Source organism: Watersipora subatra, chromosome 9 (genome assembly GCF_963576615.1).
Source record: "Watersipora subatra chromosome 9, tzWatSuba1.1, whole genome shotgun sequence".
Lineage (NCBI taxonomy): Eukaryota > Metazoa > Bryozoa > Gymnolaemata > Cheilostomatida > Watersiporidae > Watersipora > Watersipora subatra.
The window spans coordinates 62,972,359-62,998,993 of record NC_088716.1 but is presented as its reverse complement, the minus strand read 5'-3'; the positions used below and the strand labels follow the sequence as shown (position 1 = coordinate 62,998,993).

At 36.8% G+C, this 26,635-nt stretch overlaps 1 protein-coding gene and 1 non-coding gene across 2 annotated transcripts in view; both read right to left on the bottom strand.

Annotated features, from left to right (window-relative positions):
- LOC137405338 (dystrophin-like) overlaps positions 1–26,635 on the bottom strand; it is a 91,256-nt gene that overhangs the window by 1,235 nt on the left and 63,386 nt on the right. Inside the window, exons 14-22 of the mRNA XM_068091568.1 lie at positions 23,771–24,009; positions 22,627–22,809; positions 20,715–20,855; positions 19,744–19,858; positions 15,628–15,737; positions 10,009–10,156; positions 6,111–6,280; positions 5,541–5,762; positions 3,812–3,946 (exon numbers count right to left, since the gene is read on the bottom strand). Coding sequence (XP_067947669.1) covers positions 3,812–3,946; positions 5,541–5,762; positions 6,111–6,280; positions 10,009–10,156; positions 15,628–15,737; positions 19,744–19,858; positions 20,715–20,855; positions 22,627–22,809; positions 23,771–24,009 — 1,463 coding nt within the window. The remainder of the gene's footprint in view (positions 1–3,811; positions 3,947–5,540; positions 5,763–6,110; positions 6,281–10,008; positions 10,157–15,627; positions 15,738–19,743; positions 19,859–20,714; positions 20,856–22,626; positions 22,810–23,770; positions 24,010–26,635) is intronic.
- Trnah-gug (transfer RNA histidin (anticodon GUG)) lies at positions 10,686–10,757 on the bottom strand. Its single transcript has one exon. It is a non-coding gene; the product is annotated as a tRNA-His (tRNA).

Below are 26,635 nucleotides of genomic sequence, written 5' to 3'. Positions count from 1 at the left end.
TACAATGATCCGAAATATTGAACAGATTTAAAGAACAATAAAATGTGATACACAATGACACAGCACAATATGCAATGACAAAAAAACTTGAAACATTATAATAAATTATACACTGTAATAATAGTAGTGCAGTTAACATGTGTACTACACTCTATCCACTCTCATACACAGCTATAGAGTAGGATGACGAGTGATACAGCGCAGCACATGACAACACAATGTTGTATAAAACAATACAATACGATACCCAGATACCCAGTAATACCGTATATCAACCATAGAGCCCGTTAAGTAGAGATACACTGAGTGCCCCAATAACACTTGGACTTGTTCTATTGATTTGGGATTTCCGAGAGATTGTTGCTCATTAGACTAAGTGACTGCCTTCTCTTAAAGACTTAGACTATGACACAGAAACACTGCTCTACACGAGCCATTGCTAACAACTCTCATCTATGCCTTTTTATTTCTATATTTATCACTCTGTTTGAGAAGTCTTATTGATTGGAGCATTGAACAGACAGACACAGCATCAAGACTGAGCACATTCATCACCCTGCCCAGATACTAACATCCCCAGAACAATTGCAAACAGGAGAGGTTGCTAAACTTTGCTAATCATTTAGCATTTTAAAATTGCCAGTGTTGTCCAGCAGAGGCCAAGGAGTACAGCTGACCGGGTTGAAGGAGAATGTTAGAAAGTGGGTCAGAGTCTACCATAAGAGACAGTCATTTCATTCAGTCGTCAACAGATGCTGTGAAGTTGTCTCTATTAAATCTTTGTATACTTCTCAACAATAGTCAACGCCCATCGTGAGGCTCATCTTTCCATATACCAACTTTCAAATATCAATTTAATATTGACATATTTCAAATTGTACTGTTATTTGATTAACTTTAGATAGAATGCTGAGATTAATAGACAAATTGATTGGTGTTGACACCAGGCCTGTATTCCCTGATTGCAAGTTGGGGCGGCAATTGTTAGGCGACTAGTTATGAACATCGGGGTTTGGAGGGGGCGGTGTGAGCCCCCAACAGGTTTCTCTCATGTAAGGCTTCAACCGGGTCTCTCATGTAAAGTTTAAAACATTTTATCGGAAAGTATAAACATTTTTCTATTATTTGAGATTTGGTTGTTCTAGGTGATGTGACTGCCAGGACGTTTCCAGATTAAAATAGGCAAAACTTGACCGCAGTTAAAACGCTCAGAAAAAAGACATCTTTTTTTTGAGCGTTTTAACAAAGATCAATTTTGCCGAATTTATTTTAAGTTTCGACGAGCCATTGCCAAGCGGATTTTTGGTAAAGCCAATGATGATAATAATGATGCCTAGGAACTACTAAAAGTTGATGTTTATCTCCATGGCTTGGAATAAAGTGATATTCTACAGCGATAAAAACTGTCCCCGTATCCGTTGGTCAAATAACTGTTCGAGTTAATGATGTTGAGGTCGAGTAATCTAAAGCAATTTATCATTGCGTGAGAACGGACCAAACAAATCCATTTGAGTTAACCATGTGTTTGAAATAAAATTTTACATTTTATCCGAGGGCGAGTTACCCGAGTTTGACTGTACATAGCCGCCGAAAATTCCTGAAAAGTTGGGGCGGCTCAGCCAGCCAGCCGCCCCAGGGAATACGGGCCTGGTTGACACTACAAAACCTCTTCTTGTACAAACTCTAATACAGCAATTGAAAGCGTATAAGGTGAAGTGAATAGCTCCTCTTCTTACATTGAGCTAATAAGTTAAGTGTAAGTTAAGTGTAAGTTAAGTGTACAAATGTGAAATTGGAGCAAATATTTAAGTTTAGACCCGATGTAATTGTTAACATTCGAATTTCAAAGTCGTTTGAAACTGTTTTGTGTGTGTGAGTAAGGCGTGTCTAAGTAAGTATGTACATGCATGGACAGATCTTGATGAAATTGTATAACCCTGCTAGTTTTAGGAATTGTCACCTCCTGTAACGGACTCTATTAGAATAAACATAGTTACCTAGTCAAACGAAACTGGATGCACTAAATCCGTATGCAATTTGCACTATTACGCTATTAAAGCAGAAAGCGCTTAACTGAACTTTAATAAACGTGAAGAGCAAATAGGAGTTATGACACCCCGTAACATTTATTACCCCCGAGTCTTAATGAGATACAGCTTAAAAGATTTCTATCCCACGTTGCTCACTAACATATTCCAAAACCACAAAAGTTCTACTGCACTTGGCTTTTGATCAACAAGTTTTCCGTGACCCGTGTGCACTAAACTGGTTTGTACTGATAGGACTCAATCGCCAAGTGTTTGGTTGATGAGAAATGTTAATGAGACGCATTTGGTGACCATGCTAAAGATATGATAGAATGACACTACAGAAAACAGTGCTTCTAATTCGGGATGTCTAATATACCACATCCTTAATATTATCCTTATTTTAGTAAAACGATGCACTAGTAATCCTGCAGCCATGTCTCAAAAAAGGGTTGGTAAAATCAGCCATAGCTGAGCTAAATGTCTTGTTTGTTAACAAAATGGTACGACATCGAGGCAGACATTTCTGCTCTAAACTGTCTTTAGGTTTATCATCAATACTTGAAAGCATTGTAAAGCAACAGCACAATGAATGTCGAGCTTCTTTGGCAGATTTAATTAAGGTAGAGAATATTCAGAGTACAATACTGTCAAGATATATCTTCACAAATAGACTTGAAATAGAGCCGAACTTCAGCTAGGGCCAGTTATTGATTTGCTGCCAGTCAATACATACTTTTCACTTTGATAGTATTCTTGTATATCTAGCATTTAATACAGTCATGTTTAACAAATGATGCATTGCTGGTCATGTTTATAACATCAAATGCCTTTTCTATAAGTAATAATTTATGCTGGATGCAGGTAGTCTCTACTTTAATGGCTAAGTGTCTGCCTACATGTGGATCCTTTTTGTTGTTCCTTCTTACCATCCACCACGCGCTTACTCAACGGTAATCCGTCTAATAGTAACGATTAATACCTAATGTACATCTTAAAAAAGAAAAATATAAAAACATCTATCTATAAAAACTATATACTACCTATCAACATGTATATATCTATGTAATATATATTTATGAAACCATCCTGACACAGTTCAATAGCTAATATGGTAATATTCTCTTGATGGAAATGCAGGCAAGGAATTATTCTGAGTTATGGAGCTGAACTACTGTTACTATTTTGTGACACCAACGTGCTACATCCACAATCGTACATCACCAACGTGCTACATCCACAATCGTACATCACCAACGTGCTACATCCACAATCGTACATCACCAACGTGCTACATCCACAATCGTACATCACCAACGTGCTACATCCACAATCGTACATCACCAACGTACTACATCCACAATCGTACATTTTAGTTTATGAACTTTTTGTTACTGCAACCTACAATTCAATATCCCGATTCCTCGGCAATACTATCAGATTACCAACTTTTAAAACACGTTTGTTCAACTCACTCAATAATTCCTGATTTCTGTCTTTTTATTTTTTAGCATGTAATGAACAACATCATTTTGTTGATGATTATTAATGCCAATAAAAGTTATACATACAACAAAGTTATACTTACAACAAAGTTATATATACAACAAAGTTAAACATACATACAAAGCAGAAATATGCTGACTTTTTAAAACTACTTTTGCTGCTACGATTAAACTAAATTTGCAAATAAAACCCGACACGAGACGAGGTAACATTTAGAGGCAGTCAGATGGTTGAAGTACCTGTTAACATAAAGAGATTATCGAAGATAACAAGCTTACGTCTGATTGGTTGATCTGAGCTTGAAGAATATCTTTGTCACCAACTACCGGCTGTTCCATTTCAAGAAAATGTTCCATATCAGACATCCAACGAGTCAGCCCATTCACCTGGCTCTGAAATGGCAGCGTGTAGTGCTAGACGAGTCATAAACAAACCATATTGTCGTTCAAAGGCCGGTTTCAGTAAATAAACTGAATCACCTGTAACTAGCGACTTCAATAGATGAATGAAGTGGAGTATGCTTAGTTGTACACTAACTATAACAATAGCTCGCATCTGTAAAAGGCAAGCTGATAAGAGCAGAAGGGATGGTCAATCGCCATGACTATATCTATAGATTGATCGTGGTGAGCCGCTGGCTCTATTGTCATCTAACAACTGGTTTACATGACAAGGCGAAACTCAATAATTCGCGCATTTGAAGTCTTCAATGCGTGGCTTGATGAAAAATGTTAAGAAGTTGTTGTGACTCCAGAACTCTATTGTTTATTCATGTAAATGGCCCTTTCAGACAAACCAGTTGAAATTGGTGATTGACAGTCTCTCCTCAAAATCTGACATGTAAACAATGAGAGTGGACTAGTGGACTGGTTTCTTCCTTGCGCTAATATATAATACTGTATTGTGGTGTCCAATTAAAGTCACTGAAAACTTTGTAGCAATACAAAATAGGCTTACATTAGTTATAGCGTGTATATTCGAATTTTATTTACATTCGGTTATATTATTTACATTCAGTTGTATATATTATTTATATTCAGTTACAGTGTATATATATTATTTACATTTGATTGTATATATTATTTATATTCAGTTACAGTGTATATATATTATTTACATTTGATTGTATATATTATTTATATTCAGTTATATATATTAATTAAATGCAGGATGATAATCATAGAAATTCCAACTTAGCGCGCTTCTACCTAAAATATCACACTAAATTAAACATCAGTAGGCTAATCCTGAACATCGTCACTGTCAACTCAGGCAATAGCTAACATTATTCATGCGCTACTCCCTTTGCTAACCGAATACAAACTATCCATATTTAAAAGGGGCCTTTCTATGGGGATATTGCCTTAAATGAATATGGGAAATGCCATTATACAGTACGCGATGACCTCGCACTAGAGGCTAGATATACACTATCATTTCTGTGAATGATTACTTAGAGATGAACTTGCACTAAAGCTTAGTAGATTTTATCAGGAAGTATCAGTAATATTCTATCATTTGCAATTGTTTTTATGGTTGAGGTGATCTGACTGTCAGGGTGTTTTAAGATTTAAACTTGATCGCGGGTAAAATGCTCAAATCAAGCAAAAATATGATTATGACATCTATAGTTGCAAAGATACTGACAGAATACAGACACGTAACTTGAATTCAATAGATATCAACTATAGCAATGATAGCAACTAGTGACTTCACTTCGCATGCATTTTTCTTCTGAGCGTTTTAACCGCGATCAAGTTTTGTTGATTTTAATCTTGAAACATCCTGACAGTCAGATCACCTCTAACATCATAAACAATTGCAAATGATAGAAAAATACCGATACTTTCTGATAAAATCAACTAAACTTTGGTGCAAGCTCATCTCTAAGTCGTAATGTACTTTTACTGTTTTGAAGGAATGCAAGGCCACAACAAACACAGCTCATAGTTACTATGAAGTGTGCGCATTGCCGTATATAATAAGGGGCTAGCTGGAAGAACACACCTCAAATAGCCTCAGCTTCTCTATAGCTTGAGAGAGCTGAGCGAGCTTTCCCCGTATGTCGCTTGGGATAGCCTCCCACCTGGAGTTTAAGTCGGAGAGCTGAGACTGAAGTGAATCGCTGGCCGATGAAGACGCTTGAGATGATCTTTTGATAAGATCCTCCCCGGTTCTGTTTATGTACTCCACATCTGTAACGTGCTCCGCTATGGCAGCCTGCAGGTTCTACAAGTAATGCGATTGCTCTATGGCTGCAGGTTCTACAAGTAATGCGATTGCTCTATGGCTGCAGGTTCTACAAGTAATGCGATTGCTCTATGGCTGCAGGTTCTACAAGTAATGCGATTGCTCTATGGCTGCAGGTTCGACAAGTAATGCGATTGCTCTATGGTTTAAAGTTGTTTATAACACTCCTAGTGCTTCTAGAGAAACAGGAAACTTAGATACAAACTAATATGTCACAGCAACGTAACAGCGTGAAATGTGTATGGCATGGTAAAACACAGGCTACTACTAGCTGTTCCAGCTGATTTATTACATCTCCTAGAACCCAAAGGCCTTTGCTGCTTTCACCTGATAGAGTTGAACATTTTTCTCCATGGTAGAAATGTCATTTATATAGACATTCTCAGCCAGAACTGCCTCCACCTCTCCCAGCCACGTGATAAGAGCACCTGTAGCATCCAGGTACTTCTGGGGTGGAGCTTGGACCAACTTTTGACCAATCAGAGCAGCTCTTTCCTCTGTAAAACAAGTTAGTGAAATTCAGAAACCACGTAAGTATGAGTGTCACAAAATATAAGCAGAAGGAATGTGCAACATAGGTGTCTAGGAGTAGGTGCAACATAGGAGTCCAGGAGTAGGTGCAACATAGGTGTCCAGGAGTAGGTGCAACATAGGTGTCCAGGGATAGGTGCAACATAGGTGTCCAGGAGTAGGTGCAACATAGGTGTCTAGGGGTAGGTGCAACATAGGTGTCCAGGAGTAGGTGCAACATAGGTGTCCAAGAGCACGTGCAACATAAGTGTCCAGGAGTAGGTGCAACATAAGTGTCCAAGAGTAGGTGCAACATAAGTGTCCAGGAGTAGGTGCAACATAGGCGTCCAGGAGTAGGTGCAACATAGGTGTCCAGGAGTAGGTGCAACATAGGTGTCCAGGGGTAGGTGCAACATAGGAGTCCAGGGGTAGGTGCAACATAGGCGTCTAGGAGTAGGTGCAACATATTCGTCCAAGGGTAGGTGCAACATAGGTGTCCAGGAGTAGGTGCAACATAAGTGTCCAAGAGTAGGTGCAACATAGGTGTCCAGGAGTAGGTGCAACATAGGCATCTAGGAGTAGGTGCAACATAGGCGTCCAGGAGAAGGTGCAACATAGGCGTCCAGGAGTAGGTGCAACATAGGCGTCCAGGAGTAGGTGCAACATAGGTGTCCAGGAGTAGGTGCAACATAGGCGTCCAGAGGTAGGTGCAACATAGGTGTCCAGGGGTAGGTGCAACATAGGCGTCCAGAGGTAGGTGCAACATAGGTGTCTAGGAGTAGGTGCAACATAGGCGTCCAAGAGTAGGTGCAACATAAGTGTCTAGGAGTAGGCTTTAATACTACCTTATGAGACCCCACAATACTAAAAATAGAATGGCCAATACGGCCATCTAGACACGTCTACCTCAACTGAGAGATTGCCCGTAATGATGGCAATGTAAACTTGACACGGCAAAAACCTATTTACAGTCACCTATAACCATTATTATTATTACTAATTATTTATAGTATTATTCATAATTATCAATTATTATATTACTATTATTATATTATTGCTAGCATCTAGGCATCATGGTGCTAGAAAGCAACTAGTACACACGGAGTGAAGGACGACAAAACAACTCCGAGCCGAAGACTAACCTATCATGGGTACAATCAACTGATTAGATTGAGAAGCTTAGCAGCTCATAACAAAAATGCAATATAACCTTGACATTTGAGCAGCTAAATGTATGATTTTTAAACTAGATTCACATCTGCTTCTTTTTAGTTTTAAATTCATGGATACAAAGATACTAGTATGAGTCGCAGTAGTTGTATGAGTCGCAGTACTAGTATGAGTCGCAGTACTAGTATGAGTCGCAGTACTAATATGAGTCGCAGCACTAGTATGAATCGCAGTACTAATATGAGTCGCAGTACTTGTATGAGTCGCAGTACTTGTATGAGTCGCAGTACTTGTATGAGTCGCAGTACTTGTATGAGTCGCAGTACTTGTATGAGTCGCAGTACTAGTATGAGTCGCAGTACTTGTATGGGTCGCAGTACTAGCATGAGTCGCAGTACTTGTATGAATCGCAGTACTTGTATGAGTCGCAGTACTAGTATGAGTCGCAGTACTAGCATGAGTTGCAGTACTAGCATGAGTCGCAGTACTAGTATGAGTCGCAGTACTGGTATGAGTCGCCGTACTAGTATGAGTTGCAGTACTAGCATGAGTCGCAGTAGTTGTATGAGTCGTAGTACTTGTATGAGTCGCAGTAATAGTATGAGTCGCAGTACTTGTATGAGTCGCAGTACTAGCATGAGTCGCAGTACTTGTATGAGTCGCAGTACTTGTATGAGTTGCAGTACTGGTATGAGTCGCAGTACTAGTATGAGTTGCAGTACTAGTATGAGTGGCAGTACTAGTATGAGTCGCACGACTTGTATAAGTCGCAGTACTTGTATGAGTCGCAGCACTAGCATGAGTCGCAATACTTGTATGAGTGGCAGTACTTGTATGAGTCGCAGTAGTAGTATGAGTCGCAGTACTTGTATGAGTCGCAGTACTTGTATGAGTCGTAGTACTTGTATGCGTCGCAGTAATAGTATAAGTCGCAGTACTTGTATGAGTCGCAGTACTAGCATGAGTCGCAGTACTTGTATGAGTCGCAGTACTTGTATGAGTGGCAGTACTAGTATTAGTCGCAGTACTAGCATGAGTCGCAGTACTTGTATGAGTCACAGCACCAGCACCAACCAAAGAAGAAGACAATACATATCATTAAATTTAAGCAAAGCTGCTAGAAAGGCATAAACAAACATTTTACAATAAATTCTTTAAAAATCTGAAAGCATCGTGAGGAGAAAATCGAAAGTGTGTTGAAGGCATAGACCTATTAACTATACTTAATATACTTAATATAGTATAGTTAATAGGTCTATGATTGAAGGAGAGATACCTAAAACAAGTAGGAGTGGGCGCTTAGCCAAGATAATGATAAACTTATTGACAAAAAAGCATCCAATACACAAACAAGTTATCAATAAGTCATGGTAATTTATAGACTATGCAGTCTAAGCACCATCACCAACACACTACCACCACTACTACTGTCCCGTCATTTGTCTCTTGTATCACCTAGACTATATTTTTAAAGGTTGACTTGCAACAAAATTCACATTACAGTTATTTGGTATCAAAAGATTCATCATGTCTTACTCTGCTGTGTTGTAGGTGCAAAATACATGTATGTGGAAATGTGATCACAAGCTCTTAAAAGCTAAAAAACGAACAGTTCATGGCAGCCATCACAAAAACGCCGTAGATTGGAATCCCTTTTCAAAACGGCTCAAAAGGGACGTACACGAACACGATGGCTTCTGTTTACACTTTCATGCAACCTTATTCGTCGAAATATTTTCACAAATATACTTAACGCATTCAATAAAACCATGTTTATTGTCATTACGCGTCTGTCTCACAATCATCGTAATGCTGTCACTTTGAGTACTGATATCTCAAAACTTACTTTAAAAATTCGTTTAATTTGTTAACCTTAGCTTGGAGTTTGGCAGGAAGTATGGGTCACACGATCAGATTATGGCTAGATGATTAGACCAAGTCGAAAGTAAACTGTAAAGTAGCGAGCATCTATATTTAATACAGGCTTTGCGGTAGAGCCCGAAAAGTTTGTCATAAACTAGTGCTACGGGATGTTTTATATTGAGCCTTTTATTGGCCTTTAATTTCACATGATAACGTCACGTGTCAAAACAATAACCACAATGTTTGAGAACGTCATCAAAATAAAGAGATTCCAAACTACAGCGTTTTCATGATGGCTGCAATTAACTGTTCGTTTTTGAGCTTTTAAGAGCTTGTAATAACATTTCCACATATTTTGCACCTACAACACAACAGAGTAAGACATGGTGAACCTTTTGATACCAAATAACTGTAATGTGAATTTTGTTGCAAGTCCACCTTTAACTCGCCTGTCTTGAAGGTGAACGAGGGACACTAAATACCTCTTTTTAGTGATAGATGTATTAATATAATTTCTTACATGTAGAATGAATTGAATATAATACAACGTATTCCTATCAAAATATTGGCTCCAATATTCAACAATTTTGATATACGAAGGTATAATTGTACTTTTCAGACTTGAACATGAAAAAGCCTGTCTATTGCTTCCATATGTCTCTTAGTTGTTCAAACTACTGACCTAGCTGTGAGCTTATAGTCATCCAGTCAGAAGAAAGCTTGCTGATGCTGCCATCGATGGCCTCATCTGCTTTGACACGCTTCTGGCGTCTAATGGAACGCAGTCTCTTGAGCCTGTGATCACCTTTATTCATGCTTCCTCGGTGTACCTAGAAACATATATGGCTTCTGTATAGCTTACGGCTTACCTACTGCTCAATGAAAAACATGAAAATTTTAATCACCAAAACACAGCGAGTCACTTATTTTCGAGAACAGAAAGAGTGCGAAACAAGGCCTTGACCAACTAATTAGCTGTGGAAGCAGAACATACAGCAGAAGGTAATTGTATATCTGATGAGAGTCAGATAGATATACCAGACAGCCACACAATGAAAAACCTGCATATTTTGACTACACGTGTCACAGATGTGACACAGCGTAAGACCAAACCATGTAAGACCAAACCTTGGACTCCTCAAGTAAGCTGATCAATTGTGAATAACTCAGTTCTTCCAAAGTAGCCGAGCTTTGCAGCCAGTCTCTGCATCGCAGCAATACCTCTTCGGTAGAGTTTATTTCGTCTGTGGTCTAATGAATAACCATAGATTTGATGAAAACCGAGTTTCACAGGCAACACAAAAATATACAAACTATTTATGGTCGTGCTTCAGTTGAAAAAAGGTGCACTGACTACCATGCCATGACCAGGATTCGAACCTGGGTTTTCGCGGCCACAACGCGAAGTACTGACCACTATACTATCATGGCCACCGCGCCAGCTGACAACGGCACCTGATAATAAGCAAGCAATCCATCATAGCGCACGATACTCGCATTGTTTACAAACGCAACTATAACGACTCGCTCTCTTGAGCTAAAGTTGTTGAAACTTGCTGCAACCGAGGTTGAGTAATTCACATGAAATAACAAGGGGTGTAAATTCTGTTGACAAATCTGATAAAAATAAAGCCACGGCCACCTGTTATGCATCTACATTGTAAATGCATGCATTCATGTTCAGAAACTACACAAAATAGATGGACTTGGAATTACCATCTCAGGATTGTGACATATTAGAACTGAACCGCGTCATTGCAGTGCAGTACACAGCAATTTTGCAGTACATAAAACTTTATAATGCACATTTTCTGCTACTGCAACTGCCCTCCTACAGCAAACCGCTCAGAGTAACATACTGTGCACTTATTTCCCTGATGTATTACCTGAAGACCAGCTAATCATGCATACTCTGAATGCGTATTCTTCAAAACTTTAAACTTAAAAGTGTACTGTAATTGCGCATCAGCGTGAAGCTGATACTGAAGCATCTACACTACATTGTACAAAATTGTCAGACGCTGCGTTCAGTGAGCTCAAAAAGTTGTACACTATCTCCCAGATCATTTTAAAAAGGGAGACAGGCATTATCGCCATTTCGATCAATTAACTGGAGTCTTACTATTGGATTCTCATTAACATCTACATGTATATATTGAAACCATAGTAGATGTTTATTTAGACCATATAAGACCTGCTAACTGTGTTCAATTTGTTTGCCACTCATACGTTGGTTTGAGCAGCATTCAGATCTTGCACTCGGGTTCTGGTTGCGTCAAGGCCAACTCAATACAGTAAGACGCCCCTATGACGTAAAACTCTGTTAACATAAATTTCACATAAATTAAAAAATTTATGTAAAGTTGCTTTGTTGTTTATTAAAAATTCCATATAACCCTAAGTGTCCATATTCCATATAACCCTAAGTGTCCATATTCCATATAACCCTAAGTGTCCATATTCCATATAACCCTAAGTGTCCATATTCCATATAACCCTGTCTATATTCCATATAACCCTAAGTGTCAAGTGTCAAGACAATGCAAGTTCTCAAATTCAATTTGAATAAGGAGAATCCCATAATTCGCCGTAAAAACCTCACCTTTTATGCCGCACTTGGGAGGAAAAAATGACGTATAGGGTTATCTCTATCTATGGGTCTTTCCATAAAACCCGCCCAACAAGTGTGACATGGAGGTCAAAATCTCAAATCACTCCTACACTAGATTTAGCATTACTTTTAGGAAGCCTAACTATTCAAATTTTGTAAATAAAACAGTTTTTGCTGCGTTGTTGGTAAATTTCGCAGTATATTGGTGTTACTACAATAGGTTAGGGACAGGTTGCCGATGTAACAGGGGACACCATATCATACCTTTAGGTGAATACATCAAATATCAAAAAAAGCTCTGACAAATCTAATTACCATGTTTATAATTACTCATCAACAAAATTGTAAATACCACAAAAGTTACAGACAGAAAATAAAGTGTAATAAAAGTAGCGCCACCTGGTATGTCCACTTGGTCATCAAAAACTATATAATATGCGGTCACCTTTATTCAAACTTTTTATTAAACAAAAAGACAAGCTTAATCATCTTTCACCTGCTTTAATACTTGGGTAATAAGGTTACAATGCCATAAGAACAGTTAACTATGGAGTGCAAACAATATAGGCGACTTTTCATAAAACAATTGCCTGTCTTATTATACATACAGGTCGCTGATGTAACAGAGACACAAGGGGACACCAGTTCCCGCTTACATTAGTAATATCGCCAAATGATAACACTATGTCATTAATTTGAAGTAATGTTAATTCCAACATATAATAACAGTGATCATACATGTTTCATACATCAAACATCTTTTGATTCCAGTTATTTAGGTTAGTTATCCTTAATACAGGTTGCCGATGTAACAGGGACACCAGGTGATGCGTTGTCCCTTCTACATTGGTACCATTGCCAATTGCAAACAATAAGCCAATAATTTGAATTAATGTTAATCTTTACCATACATATGTGTTTCTATCTTTTGGTTAATATATTTATTGAATTTTTCAGATTATTAGTAAAATTTCAGACCCCAATGCTTTCATGTCACACATTTTTTCAACAAAAACTGTCGGAGACACCACATAATAATGCTTTTATATCAATAAGTGTTGGTCGCTGGAAGTCATACTTTGTGTCAATTGATGTTTGGATTATTATGATACTGTTTTTACTTTGTGATTACCTAAAAGTGAAATATTTGATTTGTTTAATCACACTTCGTGGGCGAGTTCTATGGAATGACCCATATACTACTACCCTAGCAGTCTAGTTCTATGGAAAGACCCATATACTACTACCCTAGCAGTCTAGTTCTATGGAATGACCCATATACTACTACCCTAGCAGTCTAGTTCTATGGAAAGACCCATATACTACTACCCTAGCAGCCTAGTTCTATGGAAAGACCCATATACTACTACCCTAGCAGTCTAGTTCTATGGAAAGACCCATATACTACTACCCTAGCAGTCTAGTTCTATGGAATGACCCATATACTACTACCCTAGCAGTCTAGTTCGATGGAATGGCACATATACTACTACCCTAGCAGTCTAGTTCTATGGAAAGACCCATATACTACTACCCTAGCAGTCTAGTTCTATGGAAAGACCCATATACTACTACCCTAGCAGTCTAGTTCTATGGAATGATCCATATACTACTACCCTAGCAGTCTAGTTCGGCATGAAAGATCATCAGGTGTGTCGATAAACCACAGCTAACAAGTAGCTGTGCAACTATTTAGAAGTACCTTAAAGCAATTTACCGAGAGGCGATCAATCGGTGCGAGTGTTAGAGTGTCGGTATACCGAGTGTTAGAGTGTCGGTATACCGAGTGTTAGAGTGTCGGTATACCGAGTGTAAGAGTGTCGATATACCGAGTGTTAGAGTGTCGGTATACCGAGTGATAGAGTGTCGGTATACCAAGTGTTAGAGTGTCGGTATACCGAGTGTTAGAGTGTCGGTATACCGAGTGTTAGAGTGTCGGTATATCAAGTGTTAGAGTGTCGGTATACCGAGTGATAGAGTGTCGGTATACCGAGTGTTAGAGTGTCGGTATACCGAGTGTTAGTGTGTCGGTATACCGAGTGATAGAGTGTCGATATACCGAGTGTTAGAGTGTCGGTATACCGAGTGATAGAGTGTCGGTATACCAAGTGTTAGAGTGTCGATATACCGAGTGTTAGAGTGTCGGTATACCGAGTGTTAGAGTGTCGGTATATCAAGTGTTAGAGTGTTGGCCTAATAAGCTGAATATGACGAGCTGGAGTCTCATACAATCTTTTATTCAAACCCTGGCAATGAACAGACAGACATCGTTCTTGTTATAGGAAAGATATACATTTAACTTTATTTTGGACATATATAAATTTTTTGTAGAATGGACCTTGCTGTCTAAAAATTGATATTAAACGTGTACGCTGCCGTTAACTTTTCGTAAAATTAACGTAATCGTGGCAATACCGCCACTGCACCAATACTGTTTACTGCACATTACAAAAAAGTTGTACAGTCAGACCTAGACATACGAAATTAATGCCTTCCGGGACCGAACTCGTATGTCAAATCTCTAATATCTCAAATTAATTTATCCTGTTTAAAATAACCAAATACAAATTAATCTGTCCCAACATTTGAAAAAACCATGTAAAAACAAGATATTACAAAGGAGAAATTTTTTATTGGTTCTAATTCACCCTCTACGCTCATAAAGTGACAACTACCTATCTCATAGTTATGATCTGGAATAAAATGTAACAGTATCATGTACAGCACTGTATGGAGTTCTTACCTTTGAGACAGACGGTAGTGGCTAATGGTGTGAGAGACAACAGCAATATGTTCGGTATGCTACACTTTGGTGACGCCGAGTAGCATAAACTTAGATTTAACTTAAATAAATTTAACTTAGTAAACACAGATTGGAAATTTTTTTAATTTAACACTAAACTTAATTCTAATTTTGTCTTCGACTTAATTTTTTTTACTTATTTTCTGGCTCTTGTCTCGCGTTCACCTTTACTTTTAACTGTCTTTTTTAAAACTTGTTCAAACTGATCCAATAATAAAGGCCTAGTGATGCTCTCGTAAGCGGATTCTCGTATGCTCAGACACCTAGCCGCCTCATCGAGAACTATCTCATTTTCGATAAGGCCCCTCGTATCTCAAATTTGTCTTGTATCTCAAAGCAAAAACTTGCTCAGAGTTTTTTTCGCATGTCAAATTTCTCTCGTATGTCTGTACGGTATGACTGTACTGCGTGTATACTAGGTGCATACCGGGTGTATATAGCGTGTATACCGGCTTTATACCGTGTGTATACTGGCTGTATACCGCGTGTATACCGGGTGTATATAACGTGTATACCGGGTGTATATAGCGTGTATTATACTGGGTGTATATAGTGTGTATACCGCGTGTATATAGCGCGTAAAAGTAGTAAAAGTATGTAACACAATTACACTGCATGGCTGTGACATTTTTACTATTGCCAATGCACTGCTAATGCAACTACATTCGTAGATATCCAGGCAAACGTTCCGCAACTTTGAGTACATCAGTAAGTACTTATCGACGCAAAGTTGATTTTTTCATAATGATCACAATTCTTTCATTGGTACACAGGCTGCTGACAACATGGCACCACTTAAGGATGACACATCTGTAACCAAAGAAAGGTACATAATGGCCCTTTATAGAAACTTGTGAAACTCAAAAGTAGTACATGCAGTGCCCTACCTCTCTAACTTGAGCCCCAGTGTTCATCATAACTGACATCTCCTGCAGGTCGCTTGTCACTTCAGCCCATCTTTCACGCAACTCTTGGCAAGATTTCGTCCTTTGACCTCCTAAAAGCAGCAAAACAAAACCTGGTTTACAGTGAAAACTTTCAACAGCAGTACTGACAGAAAACTACCAGAACCTAAGTGTGAACATCAGTATGATAGATATACACCTGCGGCTCGCTTCACTAACATGGGCCTTGATAGTGAAAATATTAAAATTTTAATATTCCTTTTAAATATTTCAATCTAAATATTTAAAAATATATTTATAAACCGGTACTGATATGTTCCTTATATAGTATAATGACCCTGCAATGTAAATGATCCGTCCCGAGAACGTTTACGGCATAAGAAGTGCAAGATACATGTAAATTGCCTAATCCGTTCCAAGATCTATACAAACTCACCCATTTGGGCCTTCGACAAGAACAAAATAAAACTTTACTTTTTAATTTAATGACTGTACCGTAGTTACTGTTGGAGTTACCATTACTGTAGTATTATTAGTTTATATTGACAACTGTACAGTAACTGTAGTATTATTAGTTTATATTGACAACTGTACAGTAACTGTAGTATTATTAGTTTATATTGACAATTGTACAGTAACTGTAGTATTATTAGTTTATATTGACAACTGTACAGTAACTGTAGTATTATTAGTATATATTGACAACTGTACAGTAACTGTAGTATTATTAGTATATATTGACAACTGTACAGTAACTGTAGTATTATTAGTATATATTGACAACTGTACAGTAACTGTAGTATTATTAGTTTATATTGACAACTGTACAGTAACTGTAGTATTATTAGTTTATATTGACAACTGTACAGTAACTGTAGTATTATTAGTTTATATTGACAACTGTACAGTAACTGTAGTATTATTAGTTTATATTGACAACTGTACAGTAACTGTAGTATTATTAGTTTATATTGACAACTGTACAGTAACTGTAGTATTATTAGTTTATATTGACAACTGTACAGTAACTGTAGTATTATTAGTTTATATTGACAACTGTACAGTAACTGTGGTATTATTAGTTTATATTGACAACTGTACAGTAACTGTAGTATTATTAGTTTATATTGACAACTGTACAGTAACTGTAGTATTATTAATTTATATTGACAACTGTACAGTAACTGTAGTATTATTAGTTTATATTGACAACTGTACAGTAACTGTAGTATTATTAGTTTATATTGACAATTGTACAGTAACTGTAGTATTATTAGTTTATATTGACAACTGTACAGTAACTGTAGTATTATTAGTATATATTGACAACTGTACAGTAACTGTAGTATTATTAGTATATATTGACAACTGTACAGTAACTGTAGTATTATTAGTATATATTGACAACTGTACAGTAACTGTAGTATTATTAGTTTATATTGACAACTGTACAGTAACTGTAGTATTATTAGTTTATATTGACAACTGTACAGTAACTGTAGTATTATTAGTTTATATTGACAACTGTACAGTAACTGTAGTATTATTAGTTTATATTGACAACTGTACAGTAACTGTAGTATTATTAGTTTATATTGACAACTGTACAGTAACTGTAGTATTATTAGTTTATATTGACAACTGTACAGTAACTGTAGTATTATTAGTTTATATTGACAACTGTACAGTAACTGTGGTATTATTAGTTTATATTGACAACTGTACAGTAACTGTAGTATTATTAGTTTATATTGACAACTGTACAGTAACTGTAGTATTATTAATTTATATTGACAACTGTACAGTAACTGTAGTATTATTAGTATATATTGACAACTGTACAGTAACTGTAGTATTATTAGTTTATATTGACAACTGTACAGTAACTGTAGTATTATTAGTATATATTGACAACTGTACAGTAACTGTAGTATTATTAGTTTATATTGACAACTGTACAGTAACTGTAGTATTATTAGTTTATATTGACAACTGTACAGTAACTGTAGTATTATTAGTTTATATTGACAACTGCTCTCTTTTTTTCTTATCACTTTCTCTTGAATTAAAGTCCATGATTACAGTGATTTTACATTAAGTTAAGGGAGCATACTCCTTAAATGTAAATTCAAATCAAGTTTTTCACTTTTTTCTACACATTAAGGTCTATGGTGCAAAGAAAAAAATTGTATATGTCCAAAATTAAGCAGGCCTGTCCAAAGCAAGGGTTAAAGGTTAGAAAAAAGGATTGATTTAAACGAGACTCCAACTTGTGACATTCACCTAGGTAGACCGACACTCTATCATCTGCACCAGTTGATCACCTTTAGGTATTTATGATTGTGTAGCTACTTCTTATCTCTGCTTTATCTTGACACCTGACAATCTCTCACAGCACACTCTGGTCTACCAGGGTACTAGTATATATAATAAAGATACCCTGATACCTCGTTTCCTCTCCCAATTACATCAAGAGAGAAAACGATACCTGTAAGGCCAACTACGGGACTCCTGTTATTTAAATCGAATTTGAGAACTTACACTGATTTCACGCTTTATGTAATATAGAATATCTTACATGGTACAATGCAAAAACTTGACATAAATTATTTAAGTTAAGTGGAATTTACGTAAAAGGAGATTTATGTTATAGGAGCGCCTACTGTATGAATATCTCATGAAAACATAACATATTGTACAAACTGTACAAGGACAAAATACCATGAATAAAGAAATGCATTTGATATAAGTATTATTATTTATATAAATATCATAAATATACCTGAGAAAGTCTGTCTGTCATGCTATAGGTGTCTATGTTGAATTACATGTTGAATTACACTGTTCAGGCAGCCGCCTACCTATTTTAACATAAGTTACACCTACCATCTATGCAGCGTGATTGTAAGTTACACCTACCATCTACACAGCTTGATTGTAAGTTACACCTACCATCTACACAGCTTGATTGTAAGTTACACCTACCATCTACACAGCGTGATTAAAAGTTACACCTAATATCTACACAAAGTGATTGTAAGTTATCATTGAAAAAAGAAGTTATTACTTGCACAGAACAAGTTGCGCTGTGATTATCTTCCCCTAAACAATTTTCAAGGTAAACCTACTATTATAGGCAAAGTCTGGATAGGCTCTGAAACTACCGTTAAAAGACAAGACACTATGCAGGTAAGTGAAAATAACTTCCATAAGGCATGGACTGCAATTTAATTTGAACGGGTTTGATTGGCATTTAGTGTTGACCAGAATTAATAACCATGTTTAGACAAGCTGTAATCCTTTCCGTATTTCTACTTGCACTCAATTAGAATTAGAAGTTTTTCAGGTACTCAGGCTATCATAAAACAAGGTTTGGCCAAACTCCTTAAGACCATATCCAAAGTCTTAAACCAAACAACCAAATATTTAAAAATAGTATTACATATTGCAACATTTAATATAATAATTGTAATCAACAACAGTAAGTAATAACATCTCAGTGTTTCCATAAGCTAATGTTATATGAACAGCATCTATAAGGTCACCCGCTATTTCTAATATTTTAATATCAGCTAAAACTTCCATAAAGATTTTGTTAGACAATTGTTGCTAAAACTGAGCCGCATTTGCTACTGAAGAATAGCTGTAGCTGGCTCTGGAGGTCACATGACTCTACTAAATGACATATCATATGTTGTGGCAAGTCTACTTGCTGTAAATATATAGTGAAATAATTTGTGAAACAATATTCAGATAACGCAGTTTTCATACTAAAGTTATCTGTGAATAATGTATTCATTTGGGTTCCAGGTCATATTTGTATGACTTGTATTCTTGGTTTGTTATTCAGAGACGTTTAAAAACCTGTGAACAGTGTAAGACCTTGGCCTGGAAGAAGGAGTGAAAAATTAGGAGATGCACATCATGAGATCAAGGCATCACAAGACCGACTGGGTCACTTCAAGACTTCGTGATATAACAGGTATTCTAACGCTTTAGTAACCAAACCATACGCTACTAGAGAATATACTACTCAATGAATCCAAAGAATGGAAAAACAAAATTACCAGGTTTATAAAATAACATACTTAAATTTACCTAAATTCTTGCTGTGCCTCTTCACAAAATCTTCCAACAGTATTAGTTCCGCATCCTTCCCAGAAACCTCTTTACACTTCTTGTTAACCATTTCATCCGCTCGATCAATGATCTCCTGCATCAAATGTCACCAAATGCTCTCATCAAAATTAGCACATGTACTAACAAGGACGCATACAGTAGTTGTCCTTCTGATAATGCTAGATATTGAAATTACTAAATGTACTACATGATTTACTACTAAAATAAATACAATTACTTTAATTTAACTGACAAATAGAGACATGTTAGAGGGAGGAGTGGAGCCACTAGTTTCATAGTAGCTGATAGGGTTTATATAAGCAAGCACAGTCTAAATCAAGACTCTAAAGTCTTGATTTATTTCAAGTCTCCTCTGGTACTCTTACCGGCGAAGTACCATACGTATATCTGATAACATATGTTTATCTATAAAGTATAAAGTACATACGAAGTACCATACGTATATCTAATAGCATATGTTTATCTATAAAGTATATACAAAGTACCATATGTATATCTAATAACATATGTTTATCTATAAAGTATAAAGTATATACGAAGTACCATATGTATATCTAATAACATATGTTTATCTATAAAGTATAAAGTACATACGAAGTACCATACGTATATCTAATAGCATATGTTTATCTATAAAGTATATACAAAGTACCATATGTATATCTAATAACATATGTTTATCTATAAAGTATAAAGTATATACGAAGTACCATATGTATATCTAATAACATATGTTTATCTATAAAGTATAAAGTATATACGAAGTACCATACGTATATCTAATAGCATATGTTTATCTATAAAGTATAAAGTATATATGAAGTACCATACGTATATCTAATAACATATGTTTATCTATAAAGTATCGTTCCCTTCAAGCTAACCAAAAGCTAAAATCAATGATAGGAGCAGGAGAAGTCACAGTCTACCTCTGATGAACTGAGCAACTCTATTTCATCTAGCCAATTCGTGATTTTCCTTTTCAGCTCATCATATTTATTAACAACCACCTGCTGCTGCCTTTCAGCTGCTGCAATTATATCCTCTGGATGTATTCCTGCTTCCGCAATCTAAAAATAAATACAAACCCAAAGTTTTATAAAGAATAGCAATTTACAAAAATACAAAGTTCTAATGAATTATTTTAAAACAACAAATCTAGCATAAGAAAAAAATAGGAATTGTCTCTCCATGGGAACAAATACGTTATCAGAGCCCATGATGAGACAATTCTTATCTTACTTATCTAAAAATCCAAGTTTTTGAAGCCTACAGCTTGACTAGAACATGTGATGCTGTTTTATAAATACTAGGACACCGCCAGTCTAGTGTGCTGTGAGATATCGTCAGGTGTTCCCAAAAAGCACAAACTATTACTATATGCACAATAGTTTTAACACATATGAAGACTTCAACAGAAGAACGATCAATGTCACAATTGCTCTAACATGAGATATAGCCATTTTAAAGTTTAAAAACTTAGACATTGATCAGATTTGCACAGAGCTAGTTTATTTTAAGTATAGATATCCGTTGACCTGAATCATTTTTGCTGAAAGTTTGTCACAGAGACTAAACTTTGTGGCCAGAACTATCTAATGGAAATTAAACCTAGTATTTTGAGAAAAAGTGACATTGATTGTTCTTCCGTTGAGGTCTACATATGATAACTGATCGGCGAAGCGGTTAGTATGTCCGTATATCAAAGCATAAGTTTACGAGTTCAAACCCTGCATAATGACATCGTTTTTTCTACATCCAACCAATACAAACAACAAAAGGCTGATCATAACATATTTCTGAATGTAAACTGGTAAAATCTTTACTATAATAAAGGTAAAGTCGTGTCTGTTCATCTATTCATCCAAAACTACGGTCAAAGGTTGGTAAAAATATTGCATCGAATGGGAATCAAACCGCCGACATGTGGCAATGCTACTCGACACACTACTACCCGCACTAATCATTTACTTTCATGTGTTTTAGAATTGTGAATTGCATATACTTATTCTCTGCCCTGCATTGGCACACCTGACGATCTCTCGAGGCACACTAGACTGCTAGGCGACTAGTTATAAGTACTAACTAAAATTATAAAGGGTAGTTGTGTGATTACCCGGGTAGAGGTGTAAATAAATTAAATGTGAAAAGATATGCGCTAATGGTTGAAAACTATTTAAGTGGCTCAAATTATACAAAAAAATTTAAAAAACTGATAACACTTCAATTATAACTACAACAGCCGGTTGATATTGCACAGGATATCACAGCATGAATAACTAACTACAACAGCCGGTTGATATTGCACAGGATATCACAGCATGAATAACTAACTACAACAGCCGGTTGATATTGCACAGGATATCACAGCATGAATAACTAACTACAACAGCCGGTTGATATTGCACAGGATATCACAGCATGAATAACTAACTACAACAGCCGGTTGATATTGCACAGGATATCACAGCATGAATAACTAACTACAACAGCCGGTTGATATTGCACAGGATATCACAGCACGAATAACTAACTACAACAGCCGGTTGATATTTCACAGAATATCATAGCATGAATAACTAACTACAACAGCCGGTTGATATTTCACAGGATATCACAGCATGAATAACTAATGGTTGTGTATGCGATTATGCGCTCAAAAGATTGCCTAATTATTATCCCGATGTTAAAGACTCAAAGCCAGCAATATTTAGCCTGTCGTACACCACCAGCCATCACACGTATCTATTAACTAATTTCACAATCTTCACTGTCAGACAACCTCAAAACATCCCTGAATCAAATAGCGTGCTTTCTTGTTATTCCTTATGATGCGCTCACCAGTTCGCTCTGCTGTTCCATCTGCTGCACGAGACTATCCCACCGTGACTTGTATTCATCTAGTTTTGCTTCAATCTTAGCTGTTGTCTGAGGAAATGACGGAAGGTAGGATATCAATGTGTGTCCGACTTTGTTAAGTTGGTTGTACTGAGTCATCTGGGAGTCTAGTTCTCCTTCAATATCCTGTTAAGAACCCACCCTAGTCAAACACTGCTCAAACATCACAGTATCTCTCTACAATGAGCAGCTACAATGTACACATAACACGAGCTACATGTACACGTAACATGAGGTACATGTACACGTAACATCAGCTACATGTACATGTAACATGAACTACATGTACATGTGACATGAGCTACATGTAACATGAGCTGCATGTACATGTAACATGGGCTACATGTACATGTAATATGAGCTACATGTACACATAACATCAGCTACATGTGACATGAGCTACATGTACATGTGACATGAGCTACAAGTACCATGTGACATGAGCTACAAGTACCATGTGACATGACCTACAAGTACCATGTGACATGAACTATAAGTACCATGTGACATGTGACATAAACTACAAGTACCATGTGACATAAACTACAAGTACCATATGACATGACCTACAAGTACCATGTGACATGACCTACAAGTACCATCTGACATGACCTACAAGTACTATGTGACATGAACTATAAGTACCATGTGACATAAACTACAAGTACCATGTGACATGAACTACAAGTACCCTATGACATGACCTACAAGTACCATCTGACATGACTTACAAGTACCATGTGACATGAACTATAAGTACCATGTGAAATGTGACATAAACTACAAGCACCATGTGACATGAACTATAAGTACCATGTGACATAAACTACAATACCATGTGACATGTGACATGACCTACAAGTACCATGTGACATGAACTACAAGTACCATGTGACATGGACTATAAGTACCATGTGACATAAACTACAAGTACCATGTGACATGAACTATAAGTACCATGTGACATGAACTATAAGTACCATGTGACATGTGACATAAACTACAATACCATGTGACATGACCTACAAGTACCATGTGACATGAACTACAAGTACCCTGTGACATGCTACAGTAATGCCTTCTTTACCTTGAGATGCTGCACCTGGTGAAGAAGAATTCCTGGATCAGCGATGTCAGAAAGGTGCATACGGCCAAGCAGAACCTCCTTGTTGGTAAGCCATGAATCAAACAGCCCTGCGCTTTTATGGAACAAGCTCCAATTGGTATCAATATCATGCAATCGTGTCCACTTTTCTTCAATCCAACGACATATTTTAGTCCAGCGCGGGGCAAGTTTGTCCAGCAGACGCTCCATTGACACATAGGCTGTGGAACATACATGAATCAGCTTAGACCTTTGGTCTATGAAAACAACTACTGTATGTAGTTATCTAGACTACATGACGTGCTGGAAGGACTTACTCAGGCTGACAAAATTCTGTGCAATTACATCTTTAAAATAACCATGACTTTCACTTCACAAAGCAAAAGCATTAACATCTGTTGTAAAGGAAGACTACAGCGAGCAGCAAGTATTCAGCAGTGAAAGCTGACTGTGACTGGGCTAGCGGTGAAGGAACAGCCATTCATCAAGGTTCACAACAGGAATCAGCATATAACACACCTGCTATAGTTGTCACCCCTCAGTGCTTCTACAGGTTAGTACAGTTAGTATAGGATTATGCAGCCGCTATAGATTACCTCAGACACTAATATTTTAAGGTGGTGGGTTCAACATATGGCCCATAATGCATTGAATGTGTTAGACATGGTTTGGTTATGTGAACTTGGCCAAAGAGGAAGAGATGCAGTGAACAATGGCATGCTTACCAGATGTGTTTGCTATCACTGTATAAAGAATACACCATGTGTAGTGGTTGCTATATCACTGTATAGAGAATGCACCATGTGTAGTGTTTGCTATATCACTGTATAGAGAATACACTATGTGTAGTGGTTGCTATATCACTGTATAGAGAATACACCATGTGTAGTGTTTGCTATATCACTGTATAAAGAATACACCATGTGTAGTGTTTGCTATATCACTGTATAAAGAATACACTATGTGTAGTGTTTGCTATATCACTGTACAGAGAATACACTATGTGTAGTGGTTGCTATATCACTGTATAGAGAATACACCATGTGTAGTGTTTGCTATATCACTGTATAGAGAATACACTATGTGTAGTGATTGCTATATCACTGTATAGAGAATACACCATGTGTAGTGTTTGCTATATCAATGTATAAAGAATACACCATGTGTAGTGTTTGCTATATCACTGTATAGAGAATACACTATGTGTAGTGGTTGCTATATCACTGTATAGAGAATACACTATGTGTAGTGGTTGCTATATCACTGTATAGAGAATACACTATGTGTAGTGGTTGCTATATCACTGTATAGAGAATACACCATGTGTAGTGGTTGCTATATCACTGTATAAAGAATACACTATGTGTAGTGGTTGCTATATCACTGTATAGAGAATACACTATGTGTAGTGGTTGCTATATCACTGTATAGAGAATACACCATGTGTAGTGGTTGCTATATCACTGTATAAAGAATGCACCATGTGTAGTGTTTGCTATATCACTGTATAGAGAATACACCATGTGTAGTGTTTGCTATATCACTGTACAGAGAATACACTATGTGTAGTGTTTGCTATATCACTGTATAAAGAATACACTATGTGTAGTGGTTGCTATATCACTGTATAGAGAATACACCATGTGTAGTGTTTGCTATATCACTGTATAGAGAATACACTATGTGTAGTGATTGCTATATCACTGTATAGAGAATACACCATGTGTAGTGTTTGCTATATCAATGTATAAAGAATACACCATGTGTAGTGTTTGCTATATCATTGTATAAAGAATACACTATGTGTAGTGGTTGCTATATCACTGTATAGAGAATACACTATGTGTAGTGGTTGCTATATCACTGTATAGAGAATACACCATGTGTAGTGGTTGCTATATCACTGTATAAAGAATGCACCATGTGTAGTGTTTGCTATATCACTGTATAGAGAATACACCATGTGTAGTGTTTGCTATATCACTGTACAGAGAATACACCATGTGTAGTGTTTGCTATATCACTGTATAAAGAATACACCATGTGTAGTGTTTGCTATATCACTGTATAAAGAATGCACCATGTGTAGTGTTTGCTATATCACTGTATAAAGAATGCACCATGTGTAGTGTTTGCTATATCACTGTACAGAGAATACACCATGTGTAGTGGTTGCTATATCACTGTACAGAGAATACACCATGTGTAGTGTTTGCTATATCACTGTACAGAGAATACACTATGTGTAGTGTTTACTATATCACTGTACAGTGAATACAGTGTGTAGTGTTTGCTATATCACTGTACAGATAATACACCATGTGTAGTGTTTGGCTATATCACTGTATAGAGTGTACAAATAATATACTATGTGTGGTTTTTGCTATCACCGTACCACTGTGCAGAGAGCAAATCGTGTAACATATAAAGAGCAATACAACATGCCATGCAAAGCACACTAGACTACTAATGATAGAGTATGAGTCATAAGGCAGAAGAGGAATAATTGTAACACCCAGCTAAGGTTGTGATTAGATAAACCGAAGATGCCTCGGAGTAAATTGCTTTCATGCGCAATTTGTAGCCTCGAATTTTAAAATTGCTGTAGTCCCTGCCTGCTGTGTTGACTGATATAATGTATATCACATCTACAGAAATTAGCAAGTTAGAAGTAGGATGCAACTAAGGGTATTGTAAAATACAATTGACTAGAGTTGTGTTCTCCTTTATCAATGAATCAAAATACAAATCTATGAAACAGATTTCACAGGCAACAGCATTGTATCTACTCAACCTTTGCTGTGTAACAGAGATTTCTAAGTGATTCTGTAACAACTAGTTAACTTT